The following is an 18,493-nucleotide window of genomic DNA, read 5'->3' as shown; positions in this document are numbered from 1 at the left end:
TGCATTTAGCTTGCATCTTATGTAGTACATTTCAAGGAGCAAATCTTCTGAGTGTTCATCATTGTCACTTGCTTTGAATAATTTCAAAAAGTCAGTTAATTTGTTCTTCCTTCTCCTATTTTTCCCTATTATCTATTTTTTAATTTATTACCTTTTATTCACTTTATTATATTTTATTAGCACAATATATTTATCATTAAACTGGTCATAAAAGAACTAAAGATAATAGAACTAACAAACTATTTCAAACACATTTTTTATATTTAAAACAAGCTACTTATAGAAAAGGTGGATAGCAATGTTCTAAAAATTCTATGTTGTACACCTTTAAGTATTCTTTACTATTACGAACATTTCAATTAATTATTAGAACTTCATGGGAAAGTATGCTTCTGTCTGCAACGGATTTCATTCAATACAAGCTACTGCAGACAGATAAAAATTACTTTGAAAATAATTGTAGGTGTAAGACATCAGGAATGTACGATGCCAAACTATATACGCTTATTAACGGACAGGCAATCTTACCTGCAGCTGCATTGGTGGATGTGACTGATGCAGAGGGTAAAGCAGAGTTTTGGATAGGTCTACCTGCATTTTCAGAGGGCAAAGAACTAGTAGTGGAAGGAATACTCAAAGGCTGTGAAAGAGATGGGTTTTTATTCAATATTTGGCTCCCTGCAAGGGCAGCAGAAGGATTCTGAATTTGAACTTGAGACATGTTCACTTCCAACCAGAGCAAATTACTGTAGGTAAACAGTTTTGAATGCAGGCAAACTCAGTGTGATGAAGCCAAATTGCTGACCTAAAATGTAAAGATGAAAAAAAGATTGTTATTTAAAGAATGCTAAATATTTAGTATAATCTATTGAAATTATTTCTCCATTCGCTAAAAGGGGAAAAGTGTTCAACCAAGCATCCATTGTTTCCATTTTGTATGCAATAGGTCACTTACGCATCCAGTTTTAACAGCATATTTCATCTATATGCCCCATCATTTAAGTTTCACATTTCTTTCATTGATAAAAGAGAAGTAGTATAGAAGCTTTACTTACACTTGCTAATGTAAGGTCAACTACCCATCTGTTTTCCCCATCACTGAATTCACTTACAAAGCAGTTACTTAAACCGATAGCCACTGCTTCAATACTAAACAAAGAGCAACTTTCATGAACAGATTACATTTCTTGCATTCTACCATTTGAAGTTAAAAGTTTTTAACTTGGAAGGGCAAGCAATAAATGCAGTCTTTACAAAACAACTATTTAGAGCATGCACCCTTTATTATAATCACAATACTTTTTCCCCCCAGGATCACCAAGAAGAATGCCTGACCATTTATGAGGGGAACACGACTGGTCTCGAGGAGAAAGTGCCAAAGTAACTATGACTGGGAAAAGGAAGGTGTAAGAGTTCACAAAATGCACGTAGGATAAGCTACATGCATTTATGAAGGTTACTTCTATTTAAGTCAGAGCATGTCTCAGTCACAGTTCAAGCATCAGGTTAAAGTTATTTGGCCTTGCAACACTGTAAACAAGTGTTGAAAGTGCACATAGGCATCTATGTTCATTTAAGAAAAAACACCTCCAAGCGATGAACTTGTACCAGTCGATGTGAAGTACTGTGATAGGCCTTTCCTCCACTGACAAATTAGTATTAGATTTCTCTTACACATGGATGCAACATTATCTTCATGTTCAGACAGTTAAACCTAAATTTACACTAGCAGGTTGCCAGTTTGCAGGCTATCATTGCTGCCAGAGCTCAGCCGCCCATATCTGCTTACGATCCACGTATCAATTTATTCATTAAAAATAAATTTTACAACCAAGTAAATGCATTTTACACACAAAGGCAGACACACATGCATGCATACACTGGTCACCTATAGATTTTATTCGGGCAGCAAAAGAAGGTTTATTCTTTCGTAATTTATAGATTAAGAGAAATCACTGCTCCAGATACCGCCAGGGAGCTATTAGTAGCAACACAACTCCACTAGTGCTCTGTAAGCTCCAAATTCTGAACCTGTGAATGGACTTCCAAATGTAAGAGGAGCAGCAATGAGTCAGAGTGAAGTTTTTAGCTACTTACTGACAAAACAAACTGAAGAGGAAAACCTAGGTTAATATATTCTTGGATACAAAGATTTATTTATTCATTTACTAAATAAGAGAAGAGGAAAGAAGCTACTGGGAAACAACAGATACACCAACAAATCTATGATATTTTTACTTTGAAAAAACATGATCAGCATGTCAGGCTTATCTTAACACTGGCTGGATAACTTTGTTTTTCATTAGAGAGTGAAATTAGTTCAGACGACCAATACGTAGATTATACTCAAAACAAATCCTATATTTGACTACTAAATTTGCAGAAGTGAACTGTGAAAAGGGTATTAGGGCATCTATCTAAAGGAGCTCCAAGAACTTGTAAGACAAAGATGAAAAGTATGTAGAATAAGACTCCAGGGTAATAATTTTATAATCACTAAGTTTGATTCCCAGGAGCATCACTAGAAACACTGAACATTTTCAAACATAATACAACAATAATAATTGCCTGGGAAAGACTATAAAGTATTGCAGTGCAATAAAAAAAAAAAAAAAAAAAAAATTCCCCTCTCCTGCTGAAGTGCAATGCCCTTCAAAGTAACTGAAGTTAAACAGTTTCTAATCCACACATTTGGAGCAGACGATATCAAACATTTTTATTTTGAAATCAGTAACATCAGGATCTTTCAGATCGTGCTGGAAAGGAAGTCTGAAATTCTTCTCAGAAAACTCTGCCCACAAGCACTTTGCTTTTAAAGCAAGGCACTGCCCCTCATTTATTTGCCATCACTTGGTTTTAGGGAACATGGAATTTCAGCTCCAAAATCCATACATTAAAGTGGTGCCATACAAACGCAGAGAACAGTATACCGATTTCCTAGTATCCCCCCCCCCCCCCCCCCCTCCAAGAAAGGAAGTCCCTGACAAGGATATTATTAGTTCACTTTCTGTATTTACTGCAGAGCAGTATAGAATCTCAGAGCCATACAGCTCAGACTGCTTCTGTCTGGAGACAGCTCTGTCTCCATCAAGAGTTATAACCATCAGTGTTCAGCTTGAAAAAGCTTTTATTCAAACACCTCTGGTTAGAGTAATATTCAGGACAGACAATTCAGCCATTATTTACAAAAATATGTAGAGACTTGAGGTCACATCCTAGTGCTTGAAACAATAAAGTTTTGGAAACTGATCCAATTTTGAATAGACTTCAGCTGTCCACATTTCATGACCAGACAAAAAAAAAATACTGCAGAGGTGTTCATAGTTCATAACCTGCTTACTCTCACCATAAAGACCAACTGCCCAACTTCTTCGGCAGTCTGCCTGCTCAGTCACATCTAAACGGGCTAAGCAAGGACCTAGCAAAGAGTTTGAAGCACACCTCGCTGGAATTCACGACATGTCCTCCCAAACCTTACAACAAACCGGAAGAGTTCAGCCTTTGTGTACCTTCTGGGAACCCAAAAGACTTCCAACCTCACAAGAAACCAAGTATTAAGAGTTTAAGCACAGCTCACTTCATACATCTGTAAGTCAGTAACAATCCCACCCACCCTTTTTCCAAAACACTTTGCAATTGCAAGTGCAGCCATGATTTGATGACCATAGTAACCATACAGGTACCTGGCCACTGGAGTCATTAATTTAGCAAGAAAGAAAAGATGTACTCAACAGGATCCTGTGAGTGCTCCTTTCCGTGACTGTTTCTAAAGGCAGAGGAAGGAAAAGCTGCCATGCCTAACAGAAAAGAAATCTAAGGAGTCAATAAGCTAAATCTTTACTTGAAATAAAAATCTGAAACCTGGAGAACACACAGCTGTTCAAGGTTTCTCCCCAAGACATTCAAGTAGCTGAGTACCTGGGCACACCAGTCTTTCGCCACAGCTGAACAGAAATTTATCAGGGAGAGAACTGAATTGCAATGAAAATAAAACTTTTCCAATGAATGTATCATTTTTAACCTAAGTGAATATAAGGTTTGTTTCTACAATCTCACATGTTTTTATTTTCAGATGAAAAGCTGAATCGACATCCTGAGTTACCACCAATTCAGAACTATTTCAGAGTTCATTAGATTGAATTCAGGCAGAACCAAAGCAAAGTAGGCATTAAACACATCTCATGAATTGTTGAAATTCCACTTTACAAATTTCTGACAATTTTAGACACTAGGTAGTAACTTACAAGATTATACCTTACAAGTTTATATATACACATATATATTATGTTTTCTTTCAAAAAATATTTAGCTCATGCTTTGACAAGCAACTTCAAAGAATAGTCTGACAAAACAAACCGGAATTTTGTTTCTATTTTTTCAGCTACCTGTGAAGCTTATGATACTGTAGTTGACTGGCATGAAGTATTTCACTAGGGTATAAGAACACACTGTCCATCACTGCACATTTAATAATAGGGTTTTTTTGGATTATAAAAGGGTTTATAGTGCTTTTACAAAGTAATATGCCCTCTACCCTATAACAGGCTTACAAAATCCTAACTATCCAAGAAAAAGCACCATAATCTACGAAGTTGAGGCTAACAACTTAGAAGGGCTGTTTCAGTGGATAGAGAAACAAAGAGATGCCAGTATTTTGGATGATTTCCCCATGTAATCGGGGGTTAGCTACTTCAAACTTCTCAAGACAAATACTAGGACAAATAACTGACCCCTATACAATATTCAAGGCATTGATAGAACTTAAAACCACTCACAAACATTGAAAGATTGGTGAACAAATGTTTTACTCATATCATCTTAGCCAGCAGCTAATCATGTAACTTGCTCCTTTCCTACCCTTCCACACTTACCTTTCGCTATCTCAGACATTATTTTAAATTCAATGACCTATGGACAATAATAAACTTAAAGAGATGGATTTTCAGATGACAGAGCACTGTTCCCCACTCCAGTTACATTTTTGTTTTCTTTTGGTGCATCAATGCCTGGAATATTCCCAGAAATTTTGAATACATCAAAATGCAAAGCTTAGAAGTCACTAAGGTAACCAAAAGGCAAGCAAACGCAAAGATCTGAACACCGTCTCAGTCCACTCAGCCAAAACCAAATTAAAACCTTCCTCTCTAAAAGAAAGAATGTAGTACTTTCAGATAAAAGTACTCTTGGGCCTTTTTTGTGTCATAATTCTCAAAGGTGTTGCAGATAGAAGCCAGAGGATCAAACAAAAACCAGACACTTCCTGTGGATAATCATGTTTTACCACAACTTGTGGTTTCTTTAATATGATGCAAATAAAAGGTAAGAAACTTCAATTTTTTAAGTAAGTTTCCTGTACCTTTAGGAGATCCAGACAGTGAAGATTTGGGTTTAGTTCTGAATAGGATAGTTATGATGGAGAATGCCTAAAAGGAAAAAGACAGAGTTAGCATTTTGCTTTCTAAAGCTACAAAAAGATCTTCTGTAGTAAATGGCTCACCACTACACTGAGTTTGCCTCACCCATTTAGATGACAAGAATTTGTATGACCATTAAATTCTCACCAAACTGCTCAATAGAGCTATGTTTTTCCAAGCAGAAATTCCAACCTGATCCAAGAATCTTCTTGCCTTGCTCCCTCCCCAAACCCCAGTGATTTTTCTTGCACAAATAGTGGAATCTCACAATAGTGCTCTTTGCAGGATTACAAGGGTCACTTGCAAATTTTCTTTCTGTAGTAAGGCTTCCAGTTCTGTAGAAGTTAACCTTCTTCCTAACAGCCCTAGAGATCAGCTACTGAAATTAGACCCAGACCTTTAATTCACAAAGCCAAACCAAAAGCAAGCCACTAACCTGAGAAACTCTGGCAGCTATTAACTGCAAAAATCTGATATAAATTTTACCTTTTGGCTACATTTCCAGTCTAATGATCTCACTCATAAATAGGCATATAAAAAATTTTCAACCTAGCTAAAACCATTTTAGAATAAAATTGTTTCAGTACTGAATACAAAACCTGCCACTGCATGGACTGCTCTAAATGGAAATCAAAATGTATTTTATTCTGCTTACAAATATAGCACAAAGTGTTTAATCCTTCCTTTCCATGACTAAAGCCAACTGCATGCAGATGCTAGCAACATTACTACCAGCAACAAAATGGGTAAGATCTCAATCTTGATTAAGGTTAGAAGTGGATGTAGATAAACAAGCTCTTGAATTTACTAGACAGCCATTTCAAAATCCTTCAATGAACCTTAGAACTGTAACCAGTTATCTTGGAGGAGTCCTGCAGAACAGATGAGGTTACAGAGCCTGAAAAAGGAGGACATCACGCCTATTTTTTTAACTGGAGAGTGAAGAAGGGAGACAAGAGGATTACAGTCCTACCAGTCCAGCTTTTCTTCTAGAATTTTTTCTGGAGGCTTAACTAAGCACCTGGAAAACAAGGAAATGGATAATACTCCCAGGTGGAATCAAAACCAAGTTGTATAAAGACAACTGAATTTTCTCCAGCCATGTCTGGTGGTCTAACCAGGCTCAACTCACATCACTTAATCTCAGCAGGTGCAAGGTTCAGCGCTGATCAAACACATGGTGAAAACCCACCAATTGACACTCACAGAGCGGGAGAAGACTTACAACCAACAGAACATCATTACCTAACACAAGCCAATGCTGACAGACTCTTTTAGAAAAAGCAATCATTGCAGTGAGATGCAGAAACAGAAAAATAGCCTGAGAGATATCTGCAGTAGTCCTCCTACTCTGTACTCAGTGTCACTGAGCCTGCAGCTGGAGCACTGCATCCACACGTGGGTACCATGCTTCAAGACAGATGTTGATCCAGTTAGCAGAAAAAAAGTAGGAAAATCTCAAACCACTCAGCTTTAGAAAAATATAACCTATTGTCTAGGGGTTGTATATGCTGAAGCGGAGAGGGCTGGCTGGGGCCTGACAACCAGCAGTCTTCAAGTACATAAAAGGTTTTTGGAGTGGAAAAGAATAATCTCTTCTTCATGCTTAAAGTGACAGAACTAGAGGCAAGAGGCTTAAAAGGGCATCAAGAAAACGCTTTCTGATAGTAATGGTTGCAATGAACTATACTGCTTTGGGTGATAGAGGTGACTTCACTGCTGGCAAACTTCAAGTAATTGATAAATACCCATTTAGAATAAGGCTGGCATACCTGACACCGCACAGGGATGGACTACTGCACTCCCTCGAGTCCCTCCCATCCCGGATTCCCATGACTGCGAACAGACTCTTGGGTACCTGTCTGTAACAGCACATTTCCGTCTCTTATCAGAGGAAGACAACAGCCTTGTTGTTAAACAACAGGTTTGGCAAAAAGGAGGATCTCAAATGGGTCCTACCGCGGACTTGCTCTGAACTCTGATAAACTACTTTAAAATACAAGAAAGACTAAATCCTCAAAGAAATAGGTTTTATTCATTGTCAGGACCAGAATATGGAAAGGTGTCCTATTCCTTAGGATGCATACATTTGGAAGGCTGGAAGTTGTGATGTTCTCATTATGCTACTTGTAACAAACTTGCACGTGCACCCCATTACAAGTTTCTTTGCATTCATTCATGACCCACCAGCACCAGGCAGGCAGGGCTTTTCATGGAACGAGAACTGAGTAGAGTGAGAAACAGAACAGATAAAACCATCAAAATTCAAATTACAAGGACTTCTTGACATCACCAACTAAAAATCATGTCATAACATCCAAGAAAAAGTTTTAGCTATAGGAAATGAGGTTTTAAATTAAGCATTAATTTCTTTCTGAAAAGCGGATGCTTCCTAACATAGTGCATTTGAACAGTTACTGACCCTTCAGTTACACAGCAAGGAAGATTGTTCCTTATCAACAACAAATTCCGTTCTCAAAGCAGGAGAGTTCATTTATCCCTGTTTCACAGACGAGCAACTAGAACACAAACCCCAAGTCCTATCCCTGCAAAAGGATGTAGGTATCCAAGGTGGAGGCTAGGCAGAACTGAAACAACTAAACCAACTGCGGAATGCACAACATTTACTCACTGACCCTTTGTCACCTGTATTTTTACATCTGTTGCCACTCAACAGCAACCAACCCTCATTTGGGGAAATGCACAGCATTGCGGTAGCGCTTATCTGCCACGCAGGAACCATCCGCTGAGCTGGTCCAACAGAGGAGGCAATGTTCCCAGCTCAGATCAGGATTTATGGTCACATCAAAGACAGACCCACTGTTCAACAACAACATTTTCACCTGTTGTCTGCAGACCAGGGAATATTACAATGCATTCATTACCTAGACAAAATATTGGTTAGAAAGATTCCCTCTCACCCACCTTTTTTAAAAGGAGTTTTAAATAACTCATATGTGGTGGCTGAGGCTCTTTTGTCCCACTCTCAACCATTCTGAGGAAGAATAAATTTCCACAAATTTTAGGAGGTTTGTTGAAATGGCTCATTTCCTAATATACCTTTGAAAAAACCACATCAGTGGTAGTTTTGTAATATATAGCATAAAATTCTAAAGCCTTTGACTGCTGCAAGTGCTTAAGAACAACTTCTAACTATTTACAATTGGAAAGTCTAAATAAATATGCACTAGCAATCAAGAGAAAAAAAGACTACAAATTTTACATACTTAAGGCTATTTACACAAAATGTGAAACACTAGCTGAACAATGTTCTCTTCTTAGATAAATCTTTTTCTATAGTATTTGGGCAAGAGAAGGTACATCTCAAGGCAACATTCACTGTAGAAAAAGATCATGCTCTTTTTGAGTACTGGTAAGATGAATTTTCAAGGGTGGAAATGCTAAATATTAAGCAAATTAGTTTGGGAGCTAAAACATGGATTATTAATACGAAAACAGGTGATGAAAAGCTAAAATTTGAAAGTAAAATCTGAAGGAAAAGAGGGAACTCGCAGATGTACACATAAACCAGACCGTTTCAAACATAATGCAAAATAATAAACCAGAAAGTGGTAAGTCAATCATGAATAAAGATAAATGCTTACTTCTAGCTGAATTAGTTAGTACTGTGACAAAATATTTAATGAATCTTTTTTCCTGCAGTAGAACACATGAAAAAAAGCCCACTGACACTGATTATGGTTAACATGGTAATCAGTACACAGATCTCCTCTATTGTTCCAGTTGTATCTTCAAGAACTCTAATAAAATAATCAACCCCTCGGCAAGGATCCTAGGCAAAGCAATTAAAAGAATTTTTTTTTGAAAGTTCATATGTCTTCAGAATAAAGTTGCTGTTCTTCAGTAGGATCTGAAAGGCACAGACCAGTTTTCACTTTTGCTCTGACTTTGTACAGTTACAGTATCCCACATTTATTTCAACCTATGAATACTTTAATTTTGCCACAAAATACCTAATACTTTGACTAACTGGTACTGACAGTGAAAAAATGTTTAATGATAAATGTTATGAAAAATTTCAAACAAAGAAAGAGTGGCCGCTTAAAACAATAATGAAAAAGAATTGTATCTTGCATCCATTTTTTAAGGAGAGTTTGAAATGAGATTCTGATCCAGCATCAGAAAATAGGTAAAAAATTCAACTAATTGGCTCTTTAAATTTTCATCAAGATATGACAGACATCCAGTGAATATCTCAGCAAGTTTGAGCATACAAATTTGTTGCATATATGAGATGATCAATAGAGAAATCAGAGATCGCTTTATTACATCATACTATAGCTGCATCATTAAAATTCAAGTTTTGATGTTCACTAGTATTTAAAAAAATACACTTCTGCTAGTTTGAGCAAGGGAACTATGTAGCACACTTGCATGATCAAGTTAGAAAAAAGAAGATTTTATAAATATACTATTCCAAAAGCAGACAAAGGACTTCATTCAGATACTTTATTTCACTGCTATATATACACTTAGCCTTCATTTACATTCCAAATGATGTTCCTCCCAGGTTTGCCTTAAACCTCCCAGGAAAGCAATTACAAAAATACCCAACAGATGAATAAATCAGAAAAATGGCTGTCAACACCACAAGCTACAGTATCACCTAGACGGACAACCCAAATGCATCAAACCCTGTATAACCCCTAGGACAGACAGAAGCAGTGTAAAGATTTAAAAGGAACTTGTTGCTATTACATCTCCTGAAAAACTAGTGTTGTGATCAAAAACCAGTGAAAAGTGAGGCCAGTGCAGTGATGGCTGCCAAACCCAGCGGGCAACGAGGAGAAAGTGTGATGATGCCAGTGTTCAGAAAGAAAGCTAACGCTGCTAATACCAGCTGTCTGGGTGTTTGCACTGTAATCTGTACAAGGAGAAGGCTGGGGGCGTCTCCTGCTGTTGTCACCGTACCTACACCTTTTATCACAACAGTCAGACACGTCTAGTTCAGTCTCAGGAGATCATGTGCCCCTGAGACTTTGCAGAAGTATCTGACTGTTGTCACCCACTCGGGCCAATCTGGAGAAGCAGGATGGCTGCAGCCACTTTCTCCAAGGGGTTCAGAGAGCCCGAAACAGCCGTGCTGCCACCAACCCCTGTTCCTGGGGGGGCCGGAGCCACCACTGTCACCCTCCGCGCTGAATCGGGGATTTTGGGCAGAGAAGGATTGCCAACGTCACCTGCCTGGAGCGCTTGGGGTGCCTGGTGGTGCCGCCAGCCCCGTCTCACGGCGGTCAGGGACCCGGCCCCGCCGCTGTCACTTCCCTCGCAGGGGCCGGCCGGGTCACCTGCCGCCCCCACCGCTCGCCCCACAGGCTTGGGGGCGCCGCGGCCGCCCGGGCAGGGAGGACGGGCTGGGGCCCGCGCAGCCCTCGCCGGCGGCCCCATCGAGGCTCAGCGGGGACGGACCCGCGGCTCGCCCGCCGCTACCTGCCCCACTCCCCCCCCGCGCCGGGCGCTCCCCCGCGCCGGGCCCCCGCCAGGCGGTGGGGACAGGGCCGGGGGCTGCTCACCCGGCCCGCCGCCGCCCCCGGGAGCCGGGCAAAGCCCCGTGCGGGGCGGGGAAGCCGGCGAGGGGAGAGGAGGGGGAGCAGAGGGGGCGGGCCCGCCCGCCGCGGGGGCAGCCCCCTCCCCACAGCCCCGCCGGCACGGCTCGGCTCGGCGCGGCCCCCGCTAGGCCCCGCCGCCGCCGCCACCCCCCGCCCCGCTGCCTCGGCGCCGGGGGGAGCCCGGGCCGCCTCCCCCCTCACCTGGCTGCCTGGGCTGCGGCTCCCGGGCCGGCTGGTGGTGCGGGCCAGCGGGCGGCTCAGTCCATGGGCCGGGTCCCGGGGGGGGGCCGGGGGGCGACCGCGGCAGCGGAGGGAGGCGGCGGGCACAGGGCAAACACTAAAGAGAATGAGCGGGGCCAGCTCCGGCCGGGGAGGAAGTGACGCACCGCGCCGGGAGGCGGGGCGGGAGGATAGCCAATCGAGAGCGGGCGAGCCCCCGCGGGTACCGCCCCCTCCGCGCTCTCAGCGAGTGAGCGCGGGGGCCGCCTGGGAGCACCGCCTCCTTCGCGAAGACTACAAGTCCCGGCGTGCCCGGCGGAAGAGCCGCAGCCCGCCTCGGGGCGGGGGGACTACAGCTCCCGTCGTGCCCCGCCAAGATGGCGGCGCCAGAAAAGGGAGCGGGTCGGGCCGGGTCGCCACTGCTCGCGGCCTCCTTCCTCTGGGGCCCAGCCCCCTCCCCGCCCGTCTACCTCCCGCTCCGGGGACCGGCACCCCCTTCGCTCGGCGGGCGAGGGCGATCCGAGGGCCCTGTTCGGGGGGCAGCGGAGGGGCGTCGTGAGTGCCCGCACGCACGGCCGGGCCGCGGCCGATGGCGTGTGCGCGGCCCCGCGGGCGCGGAGCCCACCCGGGGACAGCCCGCCGTGCGCTGCTGGGAAAGCGGCCCCGTACGAGGCTCCCGCGGCGCGGCGAGAGGCCGGCGGCTCCGCGGGGAGACAGCGGTACGCGCCGCAACCGCCCCCGGCACCGCGCACCTGCGAGGCACAGGGCTCCTCTGCGGCCCCGCCACCCGCCTCTGTGCTCCGCTTGTGTCCGGATAACGCAAAGACACGTATATAAAATCCCCATTTCCTACTCCCATCGCGGCATTTCTGCGAAAAGGAAAATCTGAAGCGGAGGAAACGCAGAACTTGCTGGCCCTCCGCCGGGAAGCCTGGTCTGCCTTCACAGGGAAAGGCCAAAGGTGTATCTGCGTTTGACACGGGCGCATTCAGATTAAACAAACATCAGAGTAAAGTTGTTTTTAAATAAGGAGTTAATAGCGAATGTCAGCCAACACAACTGAGAAACAGTATTTAAAAAAAAAAATCCTCAAATTTCAAAATACATGACTGGGATGGAAAAATCGTGTTGAACCTCAGAAGATAGACAAGTAAAACCAGTAACTACGTACGTGCAAAAACCTTTGAGCAAATATCGGCCAGGAAAAAATTCCACAGGTTGTGAGTAGAGCTGCACAGAACTTGCATTATTTAACTCTGCAGCTGATTGCATATAAACTCCACATCTACATCTGAATGTAAAAGGCATGTAAGCTAAATCTCTTTAGTTTCTATGCGCAGCTTTAATTTTCCCTCTTTGTGTCTATCCCTCCATTTCCCAAAGCCCCCCCAACTGCCAATAATTGCCTGCCTCTATCTTCACCATGGCGCTCGGTGATTCCGTGATTGGTTTTGCTGGACTCTTGAAATTATGACCTGGAGTGAATCCATGTACCTTAGCTAAGTCAAAACCAACATATGAATGTATTTTGCATTAAGAAAGCAAAAATTCCAGCATGCCACTTCTAAAGTCTATAATTTCTAGTAATTTTAGATTTGCCATACAACTCGAGCCTTTAAATACTGTTGTGTTGCTTCAGATGCCGTAGCTCTTGAAAGAAGAGTGAAAACTACATTAGCAGTAGTATATAGCTGTCTAGTGAACTTCTGACATAGCGCAACTTTCCCTTCCTGGTCACTGTAGCAATTGAAATGCCCTACAAGATTTAAATAAATGCCATCATTAATTTTTCTAAACTTAACTCTAATTAAGTATTTTAAAGACAATGCTTTTCCTAACCTGTGTGATTTCTTAAAGCAATACAACTGCTTTTTATGACAAATCTGCACTAGCAAAGAAGCTAGCAAAAATTACAGTACCATATTAAACAGTCCCCAGTTGTGCTAGAATAGGTCAATCCATTCTGTCAGAAAAAGATAGTGTGAGAACTTTTTGGTTTAGAAATGTTTTATCTTTCTTAATAGGTAAAAATACATTTTAAGTTACAAGGTTGCATTTAATCCCTATGGCAACATTAAACTGCAAGTCAGTAATTTCTGCCATTGTCCAGCAAAATCATTTGGCATCCAGCCCACAACATTTACTGACCGAATACATGTAAATACAAAAGCCTTCATATTTAGTGGGGAGAATCATAACTACAACATTTCAGCAAAACCAAATTAGAAATAAAAACCAATATACCTAAAGCTCCATGTCTGTATTTAATACTGATATGGATTCCAAAGATACCATAAAGAAAATACATCGTACACTTAAAATCAATTGACAATATAGCATTTAAAAGACATTCTCCAGAATATAAGTATATAGATATATATCCCATATCACATTTAAACATCTATTCATATGTTCTCGTGGTCTGTTGCATAATAATATGTGCTGTTAGATGCTTTAATTATTCCAAGCCAGCAACAGTTATATTTCAGAAGGAAATGACGTTTCAATTGTTGTGTAATCATCACTGCAAGGCTTCATGTTGTCTGCAACAGAAACAACATTTGTGCAGGTTTTTCGTAGAAAGTTAGGTGGAGACAGGGAATGACAAAGCTAGCTTTTTTTCCCCCCCAGATTGACTTACATTAAAAATTCAATTTTATGTTCTCTTTTTCCAGAAAATTGACTTCTGGATAAGTGTAAAATCTGCACAATTGGGACAAAAAGTATCCACAGCCAGATTACAAAGTTGACCATAATTTAAGCAAATATATATGTCATTCAAAAGTCCGAGGAGCACTTGGCACACCACCTCAAATACCCAACATGTTTGTCTTTCCCTTTGAAGGATATTTACTCCTCCAGTACACGTGTGATTATTAATTATTTGAAAACATTACAAGAGACTTTTCCACTCTTCTTTATGCATCAAGCTTAAACAAGGACAGAGACCTATTTCTAGCTAATAATAATTTGTAAAGTATTTGAAACTTACAGTTCATTTTACAAAGGAAGCAGTACTGTAATTACAGTATTTTCAGATGTTCATGTAGAAATCTGATATTTGTTATTAATATATTTTCTTTGTTAAATAATTACTTCAAAATACTCCTTATATCAGGCACAAAACCAGAGTGTGAATTTCTCTTCACAGCTTTTGAAAATGGAAACTTTTTACTAGGAAGCTAAATATATGAACTAGCTGTGCTAAACCCCCTTTATTCTGCTTTTCTGACATGTTAACTCATTTGTAACAAAATACCTTTTACTTTCTATTAAGATTTATTCCTTTATTATTAAGGTATTTTCTTCTGTTCTCATCTTGAATACAATACAGTAAGTCCAGCATAAGCTTTGACCTCATGAGAATTAGAAGATTATTATTTAGAGAGAAAATTTTAAAGCCTATAGTCACTTTGCAACTAGGTGTCAACAGAAGCCACCAAGCTTTTCACGTACTAGCTGGTAACTACTATTATAGCCCATATTACCCAGGAACACCTCAGATTTCCTCTAAACTATAGTAAAGGCAAAAATGACTTGATTTAAATAAGTAAGGGTAGAAAGCTAAGGGGAAATAAAGATTTATCCTACTTTCTGATAGCTAGGTAGATTTACAGATAGATTTAAACGTTCAGAGAGAAGTCCTGCCTGGAGCACATCTCGGTCAGTTAACAACTGCACAATTTTAAAAGGAAATGCCTGAAACAGGAGAAAACATCCTTGTAATACTGCTGAGGGTTAAAAGAATACATGACTCTTCTTTCAGCTTTTTGTTGACAGAATCTGCAAAACGGGTATTGAGAAATACTATTGTTTCTGTGAAGAAAGGATTAAGTTGTTTTAAGATAAAAATCAAGGTGTGACATGGGGAGCTTTGGGAGCAGAAAAGCGCCAAAGCCATTCATGAGCACAGGGTATAGCTGTGTCCAAACCAGCTTTCCATGAACTCCTGTCCACTCTATTTGTCAGGGAGACAATCCACTCCACTAGATACAGTTGGATGCCTAGATCTCCACACTGCCACAGCCACGCCGGTTTTATCCCAGTTAGCACACGTGTACAGATGCTGTGCTGCAAACTTCTTCCAGAGTTTCGTCAAAATGTTTCACCATTTCAGCAGTATTTTTGACAAAAAACGTACAAAAATGAGTGAACTTCAGGGAAGGGTGAAGAACTGTAAACAATAGATTGCTGTGACCAGCTTTGAGCTGGAATCTCACAGGATGCCTTAAGGTCAACTTGTGCTCTGACAGCTCTGATTTGGTCTACCCCTTCCCCACAACGTTACAGCTCTCGGGAAGGCTGTGCTCGTGGAAAGGTCATGGAACGAGTACAAAAGTACTTGCAACAACCAAAGTAGTGCAGCCTGATGGAAGGCACATTCCAGCAAGCAACTGAGAGCCTAAAGAAAATCCAGTTTTCTGAAAGCAGAAGTCAGTGGAGAGAAAGAAGGTGTTCTGGCCTCATCAGACAATTTTTAGAATGCAATGTCTGGCTCACCGAGAGGATGACTCTTATCTTAGCATGTATTTATATGAAGAAATAGAGAGATAGAACTTTGCTTTAGTATGCACTGCCACCATTGCAGGAATGCTGGTAGTACTGTGGCCCATTCACAACCCAAGAAAACAAGAATATGTACTGGTCTTGAGGGTGATGGTGGTTTTTTTTTTTTCCTCCTTAAACCAACAATCTTGTATTTCTTCAGCTACAAAAGCCTCAGAAGGTTAGTTAGAAGCTGACAGCCACAAGTCAGTCAGTAGGCTCCAAAAAAGGACAGTAGATTAGAACTCTCTGGTGTCAAAAGATCCCAAAACAGGTGGCCCTTTGCCCATTTCGTACTCGAAAAGGAACAAGCAATCTTCTTCCTCTTGAATTTGAATAATTTACCATTAGTAGCTGCAAGGGATAATTGGCTACTTATTTTCAGAAGTGTTTCAAAAGAAGATCTCAGGTGATGGGCACGAGTTAACTGTCTAACATTGAATGAGATACTCCCAAGTCTGCAGAAGATCCATTGACACCAGATGTTTCCAGCCTGAGCTTTCTAAAGAAACGGTGTTTGCCAAGTGTTTAAGAAGGGATATACTGAAGGGTGGCCTAGAGAAGTTCAACAATCTTGCGAAAAACTGTTACAACATTGCTTGCATCAGTTTCCACTAAAATTAACAGATAACTATAGTTGGAACATTGCGTTGCCTTCTGAATCTTGAGAAGAGGAGGTGTCAGAAGTAGCAACAAGGTCTCCACCTAAATGAAGGTGAGGGTGCTGCCAATAACATTTGCCTGTAGACACAGAGATGCATCTGCTTGCCTGCAGTACACTTGAAAAGTTCATTTCCCTGAAAGGGTAAGTGCTCTATACAAACACCCGCATGCCTTATGAAATCTGCAGAATATGTCAGGACTAAATAACACGTCACTAACAGTGCCACAGCCATGTCTACAAAGTCTAAGTTACTCAACTCTGAGTGAACTAAAGGACAAGTATGCCACTAGTATTTGTTGATCCGAAGTCACTTAGGCACTTATTCACACGGAACGTCTGTCCAACAACAAAAAAGTCACACGTTGCAGGAAGTGCAAGATAGTGAACATCAAGAGTCACTGACAGTTTTCCATTCAGAGGAGCCAATTTTTCTTTGGCTACCTTGGAACAAAAAGGTTCTGACTTGTTGCTGTAAATCCTGTCCAGTTCCATCTGCGTTGGTACTGGTAAAGTAAGAAACATCTGTTTGCTCACATATCTCAGCAACCTGGTCCCTAAAGAAATCTTGCTTAGAACTGCAGAACTAACATGGTCTAATACGAGCCCCTTGATAGAGCACAGTGCTGAAGAACCCCATTTCAGCACAAGGTTATGTAGCATACATGCATAATGGACTGTCTACTTGAATAGATGCAAAGGTAGCACGTCAAATTGCTGTTACATGACCACCAGTACCAATTTAATTCTGGTTGAGGCTGATAGCAAAAAAAGGTCTGCGAGTTCTCTGTAGAACTGTTCTCCCTATTATCCAAGGAAAAAAGACAAAGCTGCAGAGCAGACAGAGTTCTGAGTGTTCTTTTGGTTTGCAAGTTTCGAATGACCACAGCTCCATTAAAGTTGCCATTCGAGGTAGGCAGCCAGCTCCTTACAAATGTCACATGTCTCCCATGTGGTTTCAGCCTGTCTACTGAAATTCATTCTGCGCGGCGCTTTGGCAAATTTGTACCACACATCACAGTCTCTCTCATCAGCATTAAGGCAGATGCTTTTCATGATCACCACTGTATTATTTCACACTTGAGAACTGCTTTCACTTCATACCTATGAACAAAGAGGGTCTGACATCACATGACAGACCAGATTCAAGAAAACCTGTTGATGCTCACTCATTTAATACATTTTTAGGCACTTAGTAGTTTAAATCCATTGTCTAATAAGCAACTCACTTCTTTATGTATGAAGAGGTATGGTCAGCATGCACTCTCACATGGCAGCCACAGATACTAAGGAAGAAAGAGACAGCTGATTCTGCTCTGTTTACCCTCAGTAAATCCAGTAACTTTCTTGATACAAGGCCCAGCTTCTAGCTACAAAAAACCCCAGTCCTGATTCGTCATCTGCAGAATTTCTGTGGATAACTAACTAAAACAAAAAAAATATGTGTCATGTATGACATTGCTTAATATCACACAAGTCTGAGACTTCACTCTTATTCAAGAGGTTTTTCAGTCTCTATAACTAGATTGATTTATATCCCTGCAGTACCAGTGCTCCAAAGCCTATGGTCTAGTAGTTTGGTGCCCAGGCCACCTGAGAATGCAGTAAGGCTCAGGCATTGAACTAGTCACTTAAACAGTCATAACTAAGGTAAACCGATACAACTGGAACTCAAGGCTACCAAACCTAATCAGCGTATTTATAAGGAGACAGGGAGAACATCCGAGTTAAACTTAAGTCTAAGATCACTGCTTCAGTTTTAATACATCACTAAAAATCCATGTGGAGACTGACACCAGCTCCAAGAGGGTGTATTAGTTGCTTTTGCTGCCCTATACTGACATGACTTCTTCAAAGAGAAGGGGTGCACCTGTTGATGAATATCAAGAGTGAGAATAGCTTTGGATCTTCTGCCACAGCTTTAGATTTGCTCTGTATGATCCTGCAATGTATTTAAACTATTACTTAAGATAAAGAAAAATCCTCACAGTCCCACTATTTTATATTCTACCCTAAGTTTTAAACATTATCTTTTTTTAAACCAACTACATTCTTCTAAAACAGTAAGCGCACAGTGACAGGCA

The 18,493-nt window shown here is 41.3% G+C and overlaps 1 protein-coding gene across 11 annotated transcripts in view; it reads right to left on the bottom strand.

Moving 5' to 3' along the window:
• STAU1 (staufen double-stranded RNA binding protein 1) overlaps positions 1–11,361 on the bottom strand; it is a 32,501-nt gene extending 21,140 nt beyond the window's left edge. For 2 of the 11 annotated variants that reach the window (XM_075768972.1, XM_075768976.1), the window contains exons 1-3: positions 11,186–11,358; positions 5,357–5,423; positions 529–805 (exon numbers count right to left, since the gene is read on the bottom strand). In XM_075768972.1, the coding sequence (XP_075625087.1) occupies positions 529–721 (193 nt within the window). In that variant the 5' untranslated portion in view covers positions 722–805; positions 5,357–5,423; positions 11,186–11,358. Of the gene's footprint in view, positions 1–528; positions 806–5,356; positions 5,424–11,185 lie in introns of all 11 variants that reach the window. The other 9 variants (XM_075768966.1, XM_075768974.1, XM_075768975.1 and 6 more) reach the window with 7 other exon arrangements.
• Positions 11,362–18,493: the final 7,132 nt, after the last annotated feature.

This window comes from Balearica regulorum, chromosome 16 (genome assembly GCF_011004875.1).
Source record: "Balearica regulorum gibbericeps isolate bBalReg1 chromosome 16, bBalReg1.pri, whole genome shotgun sequence".
Lineage (NCBI taxonomy): Eukaryota > Metazoa > Chordata > Aves > Gruiformes > Gruidae > Balearica > Balearica regulorum.
The sequence above is the reverse complement of the archived record's forward strand: the minus strand, read 5'-3'. Positions and strand labels throughout refer to the sequence as shown.